The sequence below is a fragment of the Myodes glareolus genome, chromosome 7, assembly GCF_982192425.1.
Source record: "Myodes glareolus chromosome 7, mMyoGla1.1, whole genome shotgun sequence".
Classification (NCBI taxonomy): domain Eukaryota; kingdom Metazoa; phylum Chordata; class Mammalia; order Rodentia; family Cricetidae; genus Myodes; species Myodes glareolus.
This window is the reverse complement of record NC_142032.1, coordinates 62,893,919-62,905,399: the sequence shown is the minus strand read 5'-3', so window position 1 is coordinate 62,905,399 and position 11,481 is coordinate 62,893,919. Positions and strand designations below refer to the sequence as shown.

General features: G+C 52.8%; 1 protein-coding gene across 5 annotated transcripts; it reads right to left on the bottom strand.

Moving 5' to 3' along the window:
• Positions 1-8,423: 8,423 nt before the first annotated feature.
• Positions 8,424-11,472, bottom strand: Hras (HRas proto-oncogene, GTPase). 5 transcript variants are annotated; one of them, XM_087908290.1, is made up of 6 exons: positions 11,319-11,469; positions 10,318-10,469; positions 9,940-10,118; positions 9,628-9,787; positions 8,839-8,964; positions 8,424-8,691 (listed from the first exon to the last, which is right to left on the bottom strand). In XM_087908290.1, exons 2-5 carry the CDS (start codon positions 10,426-10,428, stop codon positions 8,845-8,847), a joined length of 570 nt encoding a protein of 189 aa, XP_087764416.1. In that variant the 5' UTR covers positions 10,429-10,469; positions 11,319-11,469; the 3' UTR covers positions 8,424-8,691; positions 8,839-8,844. The 5 variants fall into 5 exon arrangements, with proteins under 5 accessions (XP_087764416.1, XP_087764413.1, XP_087764414.1 ...); XM_087908291.1 differs by lacking the exon at positions 8,424-8,691 and adding an exon at positions 9,452-9,532 and having other exon boundaries at positions 11,319-11,472; XM_087908287.1 differs by having other exon boundaries at positions 8,424-8,964; positions 11,319-11,470.
• Between the last annotated feature and the right edge of the window lie 9 nt (positions 11,473-11,481).

Sequence of the window (11,481 nt, the reverse complement as noted above, 5' to 3'; positions counted from 1 at the left end):
ACCCCCACACAAAATAAGTAAATGTAAAAAAGTAATAATAATTTTAACAACTTGGGAAGTGGCAGGATGACTCAGTGAGCAAAAGTATTTGATGCCAAGTCTGACAACCTGAGTTCAATCCCTGGAACCAATTCCCACAAGTTGCTCTTTGACCTTTATACATACACTGCCATATCACATACACACAGCCCCAATAAACAAACAAACAAATAATAAAATTAAATGCATTAAAAATTAAATAGAACATCCAAAACATTTTACATAACCCAAATGAAGGCAGGAGGGGGTAAGTGAATCCAGCTTATTTTGAGCACAAGGCATCTTCAGTTGTAACCACCATGATGCTCTGGGTAACCCTGGTCCACTTTCCCACAGTTTCCTAGCAAACTATAAACTCAAAAAATAAAAATAAAAAAAAGACAGACAGTGGTGGTGCATGCTTTTAATCCCAGCACTCAGGAGGCAGAGACAGGCAGATCTTTGTGAGTTCAAGGCCAGCCTGGTCTACAAAATGAGTTCTACAACAGGCTCCAAAGCTACAGAGAAACTCTCAAAAAACAAACAAAAATAATACATGTACTCACTAAAGTGGTGTACACTGCTTTCATCCTGGGCCCTGCTCCCATGATACATCTGACTTTGCTATCACCTTCATATAAACCAGACATATTCTAGCAAAATGAAGTCACTTCTTTCTAACCAATATGCACACTTGGCTTTGACCCTGAGCACAGGGAGCCGAGGGTCTGGCTGCTGCCCAGTGTCACCCTTCTATCAGTGCTGCTTTGCAACAAAGGGAAAACAGAGAAATTAGAAACAGACAGCAAGAACAGAAAGCAGTAAGAATGTAACTAAAGGTTGACATCTCAATAGTTATAGTTGACATCTCAATTTCATTAAATGAAAACAAACACAGCACTTTAATTGTTGGGACCTAATGGACTCCGGGCCTTCCCACTCACCTCCCCTGTTGGTGACCTTTCTTGCCCTTGTTGTTCTGGGTTTCTGAGACATTTGCAAGATCCCTGCTCTCAGAGTTGTTTACCAACCCTGCTTCCTTAGTACGCATTGCCTTAGCCCTAACCCGAGGATACAGCGATGAGGTCTCTAATCTGCTGGTGCACCTGTCTGTGTTAAGTAAAACCCCCTTGGTGACGTACAATAAAGGTTTGTGATTCTGCAACATCCGGAGTGCGTATTTCATTAATCCTCATGTCCTTCACTCGCTCGGATGCGGCATCCAGGCTGTGCTGGCATGGCAATTAATCAAAGGAAAGATTTGCAGGACGTCTCCAAAACTGTATATTACCTGAGCATGATGGCACGCACCTACAATCCTAGCACTCAGGACACTGAGGCAGGGTGATTGCAAGTTCTGGGCATGGGTAGTCATTGGTGAGAAGGTCACTAAGCAGTACTCGATCCCTAAAGACCATTTATGCAGCTCAGGAGTTGCTGCCTGCTGCCTTCTAAGATCCTATGGCAGAATGTCCTGCCAGCTCTAGAGAGAGCAAGCAACTCCCACTGGGCCATACCTGGCCTAGCTCCTTTTGTTGGCCTCTGTATTCCCTAATCTTGTCTGAGAGTTTCCCATAGATACAAAGCCTATGCAAAACTTGGTTAAGGGAAACCCCGGAAAACCATGGTACCTCATGAATCACACACACCCACGCCCCGTTACCCATGACAAGATCCAGTTGGATCTCAAGATTCCATGGCCCGAGAAAGGTGTGTCCCATGCCATGAAATTAATCCACCAGCATGACCTGGCCAGGGTCTGCACCTTTCCTGCTTTTTCCAGCTTGGTTGCCTCAGTGTTCTAAGTAAGAGGGCAAAGCCGCATCCTAGGACCACCCCAAGAAGGAACAACTCAGCTAATGCGGTCATTTCTCACGTTCTAGCAAAACTGACAGAAGCTGACGCAAACAAATAGCTAAGAGCTGGAGTCAGTACAGGACCAGCACAGGGTGACAGGCTGAGCCGAGAGGCCGAGACCACCTGCTGCTTGGTGCTAGTACTTCTACAGCTCCTCAGAAAGGGAAGTCCACTGTTTTGACCCTGAGGACACAGGTCTTGGTTTCCAGGTTTCTACCATTTCTCCAACGTTACCTGGATGAGGAAGAACTTGATGCCAAAGCTTGGGCCACCCCAGTTCAAGGGTAGCAGTGCCACCTGGTGGAAAGGAGGAATCAAAGTTTGCAATCTGAGCCCTTATTCACTCTTTAACCATGGAAGGCAAAGTCCACTTTCAGGAGGACTGACCTCTCCTGAGAGTTATGAGTCAATATCCACATACTCTGGTCCTCCCATACTCAGCCTACGCCTGCCACTCAGGATTATTATTCCCCCTACATACTTCTCCACAGGTCTACTGAAGACCCACTGAGGGTTCCTGGGACAAATATGATCTTCGCTGCTAGGAATCCAGAAAGCCAAGAACCAAGGGAAATACCAGATACTATGTTTCTATCCTAGCCAGGTTCAGTCAGGAGCCTAGGTCTCCCACTAACTGGGAAAGCAGACAAGGACATGGCCAAGTACATGCCCTGGACACTAGTCCTGCCCTAGTGGCAGCAATACTTGCTATGTCTCCACCTGATAGCTCTCCCAGGCCCACGTTTCTCATTTTGTGAGAAGTCTATCCCCAAGCCCATCCCACACTTAGGATAAGGAGCTGAACCCCACCTTCCAAGGAAGAACATTAAGTGTCAGTGTTGAGGAAGAGCAGGAGCAGGGACAGCAGAATCCTAGGAAGTGCCAGGAACAAACCACGTTAGCCTGGGTTAGCCTGGCTTTCTCCTCCCAGAACCAGGAATAGGACAGGCAATGGCATGGGTACAGCCCTCCCCACTAAACAGGGATAGATAGTTCAAGGTAGCCCAACCCTGGCACCTACCTGGGTATCTGAAATTTAGGAAGAGGTTTACAAATGGAAAATAAAACAAGAAAACCAACACACCCACCCAAAACAAACAAACAAAAAATGGAAAAGAGAGAAACAAAAAGATTCTCTGGAAGGTCAACATTAAAACTGAGCTCCAACGAGCCATGGTGGAACATGCTTTTAATCCCAGCACTCAGGAGACAGAGGCAGATAGATCTCTGTGAGTTTAAGACCAGTCTGGTCTACGTGGAGAGTCCTAGGCTAGCCAGAACTATGCAGTGAGATCTGGCCTAAACAAAAAACAAATAACAGGGGCTGGAGAGATGGCTCAGAGGTTAAGAGCATTGCCTGTTCTTCCAAAGGTCCTGAGTTCAATTCCCAGCAACCACATGGTGGCTCACAACCATCTGTAATGGAGTCTGGTGTCCTCTTCTGGCCACCAGGCATACACACAGACAGAATATCGTATACATAATAAATAAAATAAATTAAAAAAAAACAAATAACAGCCTGATTAGCGGAAAAGGAGGTATGATGCAGATTTGGGGTGGGGGTAAGCAACAGGCCAAACATTCTTAGGAAGTACAGCAGGGGGACCCAGAGCCACAGTCTGTGCCAGAAGGCCCGTAGGGAGAGGACAAGGGCATGGGTCCCAGGAGGACAGGCAGGAGTCTGAAGCAAGATTTAGGAGTCCAGAAGGAGGGGCGATACTACTAAGGGACCTCTCTTTATAGAAAGTAGCCACATCTGTCTGCTGGGTGCCATAAGCATCAAACCCTAAACAGGAGGGGCACCCAAGTAGAATGAATGATCCTGGGAACAAATAATGGTGCATGGTGAAAAGCACTCTCCATGATGCCCTACAGAGAGGGCACCAGGACAAGGGACTCCTAGGCCTCCATGTGCAAGTAAAGACCTATAAAGTGACGGAGAGCTGGCCTGCCAGTGGAGGTGCAAGGTTAAAGGGTGTGCACTGCCTGCTGTAAGAAGAACGGACTCCTGAGGGGAGACTAGGAACAGACTGGAGGTTGGGTAGGGACTCCAGCAGTGTGGAGGCCAGGTGTATAGCTTTTCCATCAAACATCTACTAGGCCTCCTCCTTGGAAGACATTGGTTTCTTACAGAGCCAAACCGATGACTACCACATGACCCGTGGGACTATATATTCCAAAGACTGAAACCATGTGCACCAACAAAAAATAAATCAAGAATGAAACTTGAACTTCATCCACTGGGTCCCTGACATGGTTTACCCTCAAAAGTAGGAAGAGCTGTGCCCAGAGAGGCTTGCTGCATGGTCCCAACTCAGCTTGGGTTTCCCTGCCAGGGACTGTCATAGTACCAGTGGGCATGGACGCTTTCAGGAAGCAGCCTTACTACTGTGACATGTCCTATGGGCAATACAGGGCCCTGTGACATGGGTCACACTGTGTGAACACAGGTATGGGTGTCCCATCACCACTGCTGTTTCTACGGTCTGTTTCCTAGTCTCCCTTGAGCAGTACTTCTCTTCCTCTTGCAGGAAGTGGTTCATTTCCTCCCTCAGTCCTGCAGCGTCACCTCCAGGCCAGCTCTATCACTATGGAGGCAGGACACAGCAGTGAGGGTTAACTAACTGATCACTGCAGTGTAGCAAGGAGCTAGGGCTTCCTGGTCTAGGACAGGGATTGAAAGGGTGTGGGGGTTCTAGCTCCTGGTCACCCCTGGACCTGACTCCTTCCTGAGTGCACCCCAGAACCCCACAAGTGTGGCAGTGCTGCAACATGCTACCTCAGGAGCAGCACGCGGCAGGCTACTGAAACACCCAATGGACACAACTGGTCCTCAAGCCTGGATCCTGAAAGTGCCATTCCTATTCCAGCCGAGGAGAGTCAGAGGTTTCTATGTGCCTGAACCCCATAAGAGAACAAGACCAGGCCGGGTGGTGGTGGCACACACCTTTAATCCCAGCACTTGGGAGGAAGAGGCAGGTGGATCTCTGTGATTTTGAGGCCAGCATGGTCTACAGAGTTCTAGAATAGCCAGGACTGTTTCACAGTGAAACCCTGTCTTGAAAAAAACAAAGAGAACAAGACTAGCAGGCAGTCCCCAAGGTGGCTACTCCCCTCCCCAACCCACTTTCCAGATCTCTTTCCAGCCTCTGTCCCAGGCAGGGCTCCCTGTCCTCTGGCCAGAACCCTGGTGTCAGGGGAAAATGCAGAGGCTGCACATTCAACTTCCCTGGGACCTCTGGCAGCCTCCCAGGGATCACAACCCTCTTGGGTGATCTCCCACAAAGACTTTTGACTCCTGAAAGCAGGGACCACTGCCTGGGCATGGGCCAGGTTGTCACTGTCCTGATGATGGTCCTCAATAAGGAAGATGCCTTTTGGGCATCGGCCCAGCTGCCAACCCACTCATGAGTGGCATACCGTCCAAGTCCAGTAGACAGCTTCCCATGGCACCAAACAGCCAGGCTGGGTGACAGCCATACTGATTAAAGATGGCAATTTACAGTCACAGCACCTTCCCTTCCCTACTTGTTCTGAACCACTAGACTGTCTGCTGTGGTCAAAGCACCCAGACCTGTCAAACGACTCCCTCACATCCCTCATCAGCCAAGAACCCTCTATGCATAAGCAAACCAGGTGATGTGTTCCAGTCAGTCATTCTGCATCTCTCACCATCTATGGCCAAAATCCAGAGACATCATCAGCCTAACCATGTCCTCTTCTCATCCTGAGCCCAAGAGACAGCCACAAACCTCCAACCCTGTCCTTGTCCCCTACTAGCTTCATGGGCCCAACAGACTGCACAAACTCTATCTGCCATAGTGTGCCTCAAAGGCTACCCTGCCCTTCAGGAACCAGGACAGAGGAAGGTAGCAAGTCCAGCTAGGACTTGTGTGGGTGTTCCTCCTTCCTTCTCTGAGGCTGCAGCTGCATAACGGGGACGCAGAGTACGATGAAGGGAAGCCTCAGGTTCCTGGGGCACCTGCTACTGTCCCCAAGCCACGGCTCCGCACCTCTGGAACAAGCTCTATCAGTCGGTTATAGGCTCTCAGAAATCCGCAAATGGTTCCAGCCACAACCTTTTAGCTCTTGGCTTATGAGAATGAGGTAAAAAAGCATGAGTGAGTGAAGAGACCTGCCTCATCCCCGGAGGCGCTGGGCTGGACCTGGAATAAAGAGGTTTGGGAGCCAAGATGAGGAGCAGGAGACTCTGAGGAACTCAGGACAGTAAGGAGACCCCAACTGTCCAGGAATCCTGCAGTGTTAGAGTAACGAAGAACAGACAGGCAGGACCTTCCTTGCTCCACAGTAACAGTCTTCCAGTCCAGGGGTGTAACTGTCCCGGAGCGCCACAGCTTCCAAGAAGGCCAGGAGAGTCCATATCTAACAGGAGAACTAGGCCATAGACCTCCTGCCTTCCTGCCACACAACCCACAGCACAAGTCAGAGTTCGAGCAAGTGCCGTTGGCAGACCCGGCCAAGACAGAACCAGGGAAACTCTGAGTCTCGGCAAGCCCCTTATCCCAGGGTCATACCTGCTAAGTCCAGCCCTGAGCAGCTACAAGCCTGATTAACAGCCTCATGGAATCACCTCTACAGAGAACCAGAGGTTGTGTGTAGCCATTGGTCCACCCTCTCATGCCTGCTGTATTTGCAGACGTCAAGCCCCCTGAAGCTCTGGGATATCTACATTCTGGAGGATGAGGTTGTGGGTCATGACCATGGTAAAAACCAGCCCTCGATATACATGGAAGTCACTTCTCAAGTATCCAAGACAGATCTTGGCTCGCAGTGGGCCACACTCAGACCAATCATTTGTGTTACCTCTCCAGCCCGGAGTGAGCCAGCCACAAAGGGTGGGCCAGACCAGCTGTGGTCAGCTGGGTAGGGTGCAAGGTATTGTCCCATGCCCTAAACCCACCCCCCATACACAGATAAAAGAGCTGAGGCTATTTTCCTGGCAGGATCTCTCTTTGGCTGTTGTCTTGTGTATACAGCAAGACCAGAGTTAGAAACAAAGGGCACAGTAGCCTTAGCAAGATGGACCTGGGCACAGGCAGGACATGGACGATGACCTTTCCCAGGGCCCAGCCCAGAGTTGAACTCCGTACCTTTGAGAACCTCCTGAAGCCTCTCTCTTTAGGCTGAACCACACAATGCTAAAGTATCTTCAGGCCTCCATTGTGGAGTCTTGAACGATGGACTGTGACATTTTTCCCATATTAGCTCCAGTGTGAGGTCTCTTCCCAGGGCAGGCAAGTCTAGGCCCCACAGGTTCTACAGCCATATTTCCCACCCTACTGCTTCCAGCAGAAACACTAAGCTCCTGTCCACCCTTACAGTCATAGCCCAGAATGTGCCCAGCCCACTAAAACCCCCAAACAGGGCCAAAGACAACCACTAGCATAGCAGGCCCTGTCTCCAACCCACCTATGACCAACATAGCTCCAAAGGAGCCACTGAAGCTCCAGATACCTCAGGAGCCTCAGATATACGTGGACAGAGAAGCTGAGCATTTGGCTACTGTACAAGAGTACAAGTGGGGTGTCCCACTAACCAACCTACTCAGCAGCAGGCCCTATATCATACCTATGGGAGACCCCTTATATCGTAAGTGTTCTCCCAAAGAGGGAGTTCACCCAATTCCACCCAATTGAGAGGGTAAAGCGTACCCACCAAGGGCCCCAGCAGCCATGATGAGAACCAGAACGAGGAAAGAGACCCTCCTATAGCCATGACCAGTGCTAGAATGAGGCCCTGGGCATGGCCCTTTAGGAGCAGGGAGCAGCTACCTGGCAGTCATGTGCCTCTCAAGATCATACAGGTAGCTGGGCAGCAGTGGCACAGGCCTTTAATTCCAGCACCTGGGGGCAGAGGCAGGAGGATCTCTGTGAGTTCAAGGCCAGGCTGGTCTACAGAGCTAGTTCCAGGACAGCCAGGGCTGTTACACAGAGAAACCCTGTCTCAAAAACTGAAGAAAAAAAAAAGACCAGACAGGTGACTTGGAGAACATCTGTACACTTCAGAGAGGTGGTAGGAACTGGTAAGGCAGTTTTTACCCTCTCAAGGAGTTGAGATTGCCAGGCTCACTGATGGGACAGAGGCCTGAGGCCACACAGAAAACACTAGGGTCCTATTTCCAAAGTCCCCCATCATTGGTCAGAGGGATGCAGGATACTAGGACAGGGCAGGTCTTATACTCTGCAATTCTTGGGGCTATATTTCACGGAACCCAGGATGCAGGAAATGTGTTTCCTGCTGGAGACAAGGGATACCCCCTTACTCTTAAGCCCCCCTCCTCCCATTACTTGAAGGACAATAGGTCACTTTTCATATCACCTGACTATTCTTGAGTTGCCTAATGCTTTCTGCAGGAAACATAGACAGCTGGCGCAGGCAGAAGGAAAGGGCCATACAGTCCAGGGGCCCAGGCTGGCCACCCCAGCCTCTTTTCAGAAATAAGAATAAAGCAGACGATGAGGCCCAGGTTCCCAGTATCTTCTGTGAGGCCACAGGCACTACACCTTCTACTCCCAGCCAGAGACAAGTCAAGACCATCAAATAATTTACTGTGATTCAACCTGTGCCCCATAGGCACCCGGAGGGAACTGAAAGGGGTTGAGGGCTGGGGTGCCAGGGGCAATAGGGACAGTTCATGACAGTCAATTCAAATTGTCCATGCGAAGGTCTTGGTCATCTCTGTCCACCATCCCTGGACTGGACTGGCTCCAGCATCGCTTCCTTCCTTCCTTCCCTCCTCTTTCCTTCCTTCCGTCTGTACCTCCTCCCTGCATCCGGCACCTCCACGTCCTGAGCCTGTGCCGAGATAGGCACAAAGGACACCACTGACCGCAGGCAGGGGGATTGGCAGGATGCGGGGGGAGCAGGGACATCAGAGTGGATATGAAGTTCATCTGGCTAGCTGGGGCCACTGCCCCAGACGTCTGCTGGTCCCTGCCTCACCTGGCATCAGGATAGCACACACTTGCAGCTCATGCAGCCGGGGCCACTTTCATCAGGAGGGTTCAGCTTCCTCAGTTTATGCTGCCGGATCTCACGTACTAGCGTATAGAAGGCATCCTCCACACCCTGGGAACAGAGGGGCTGGATCAGAGGGTACTCTGAGGACGAAATAGGTGCTATCTGGGTAAGAAACTCCCTGCCTGGATCAAGAAACACCCCGATCCTGGAAAACAACCCTTCCTCAGCTGCACAACCAACACAAATAGGGAGCTGGGCTCTGCACATCTAAAAGGCACAGGGTATTCTCCTTAAGCAGACTCACTCCAGAATATCCTTGAGAAGTCAGAGCCATTCAACTGAGGACTCTCCCAAGCCCCCAGTATGGCTCAGGTATGAACACCCTGACCATACTTAAGGACACAAAACTAGCAGGTACCCATAACTATGGGGACAGGAAGAACTATGCCCCTGGGTCACCGCTCCGGCCTGGCTCAGGGCAGCTCTCTCCATGGACCCCCTCTTGCCCTGGTGCTGTGTCAACTCAGAACTGCAGGGCATAAGCCCAGACCCTGGCCCTTGCCTCCCTCATAGCCCTACCATCTGGGAGACTTACAGCATGGGGGCCGCTGGGTCACATGGGTCCCGGGGGGTCCCAGAGGGTCCCGGAGCTGGAGCCAGAGCCAGAGCGGCTGCCCTGTGTTGAGGGAGAGGGCGATGAGCTCTGCTCCCTGGCTGGGGTAGGGTGGGGTAAATCCCTGACTAGCTGCAGAGAGTGAGGAGCAAGCTCACCTGCCGGGTCTTAGCTGATGTTTCGATGTAGGGGATGCCATAGCTGCGGGCAAGGTCCTGGGCCTGCCGAGACTCAACAGTACGAGCGGCCAGGTCACACTTGTTCCCCACAAGCACCATTGGCACGTCGTCTGAGTCCTTTACCCGTTTGATCTGCTCCCTGGAAGGGGATGAAGAGTATGTGAGCCAGCTAGCGGACTACCAGCATGGCTGTATCCAGGACATTCAGGAGAAGACATAAAGTCTCAGTGTGCACACAGAACCTTCCTCACCCTGTGCCATGGGCTCATGGGCTAGCCAGAGGTGGCTTACCTGTACTGATGAATGTCTTCAAATGACTTGGTGTTGTTGATGGCAAACACACAGAGGAAGCCCTCCCCTGTGCGCATATACTGGTCCCGCATGGCACTATACTCCTCTTGACCTGCTGTGTCTAAGATGTCCAGCAGACATGTCTCCCCATCAATGACCACCTGCTTCCGATAGGAGTCCTGCAGAAGAACAGAGCTTAGGAGCGCCACCTCTTCTCAGACAGACAGTCCACAGAGCTGGTCCACCCTTGCACCTCTCATGCCCTGACGGATCAGGTGGGAGCCAGACCTATACCACCTGCGAGCTCTGGCTATGTGGGCCTGTCCTGACTCTTACCAATGACCGCTGCCAGAGCCTAGGCAGGTAGCTAGAGCTCACCTCTATGGTGGGGTCATACTCGTCCACGAAATGGTTCTGGATCAGCTGGATGGTCAGGGCACTCTTTCCCACGCCTCCAGCGCCCACCACCACAAGCTTGTATTCTGTCATCGCTTCTATAGGGGCTGCCACTCCAGGAGCTCCTGCCCCACCTGCCAATGAGAATAGGCCCGGGTCACTTGAGACTGTTAATAGGTGCCTGACCCAAAGGCTCTCTCCAGCACTGAGCAGACAGGCCAGGCACAATAGTGGCCCAGTCACTCACCTGTGGCACCTCCAGCTGGGACAGGGAGGCCCCCCACCTCCTCCAGCAGCACTTAATGGCTGTGTGAGGAAGCAGGGAGAGGCCCCCAAGGCAGGGCTGACAGCTGAGAGCTTCTCCCAACCACGCACCCAAATTAGAAGTCGCTAGGTAGGCAGAAAGCCTCAACTGGAGGCGCCTGAGGGCTGAGGCCACCCCCCCAAAAAACTGGTCCTGCCACGGTGGCCTCAGCGTGCCCAGGCAGGCCAGTGCCAGCCTACAACCGGCTCCGGCCCGCCGGCATGTGGGTGCAACCGACAAGTATTTACTGAGCGCCTACTGCATGCCAGGCGCGGTCCTGGCAGCGGGGGAAGGGAAGGGACCCTGCCCTCCGCTGAGACAGACCTTCCACAAGGGGCCAGAGAGCTTTCAGCAAGCAGAGGGGGAAAAGCGGCTGAGGGTGTGGGAAGCAGGTGACTGCGGGAAAGACTCACAAGGGGCGCGAAGGGTAGCTGGGGAGCAGAAGGCCTTGATTGGGGCCAGACGCGGGTGTCCTTGTAGCCCCGAGGCCGGAGCGTGATGGCCGCGGGGCGCAGAGTCTCCGGAGGCCCGGGCGGCGCCTGGCCGGGAGGGCGGCCACAGGCGGGGCGGGCCGGGCCGCAGAGGCGGGCAGCCGGGCGCTAGGCACGCTGCCGGGCTACGAGGAGCAAGGAAGCACCGATCACCTGCGCCCCGCGCCCCACCCCGCGCCCGAACTCACCGCTTGCTGGAGCGACTGCCCCCGGGGCCGGGGCCGGGGCCGGGGCAGGGTGGGGGCGCGGACCGGCGCCGGCTGGGCCCGCGCATGGGCTCCGTCCGCGGCGGGTGCGGCTCGGGCTGCGGGCGCCGGGCGCGGACGGCGGGGACTCGGCCGGGCCCGCGCT

Excerpts from the sequence above, each read along its gene's own strand:
- Hras (XM_087908287.1), bottom strand. The coding sequence starts at position 10,428 with ATGACAGAATACAAGCTTGTGGTGGTGGGCGCTGGAGGCGTGGGAAAG. Across the intron at positions 10,119-10,317 it reads AGTATGACCCCACCATAGAG|GACTCCTATCGGAAGCAGGT; the intron begins GTGAGCTCTAGC and ends GTTCTTCTGCAG. Across the intron at positions 9,788-9,939 it reads GAAGACATTCATCAGTACAG|GGAGCAGATCAAACGGGTAA; the intron begins GTAAGCCACCTC and ends ATCCCCTTCCAG.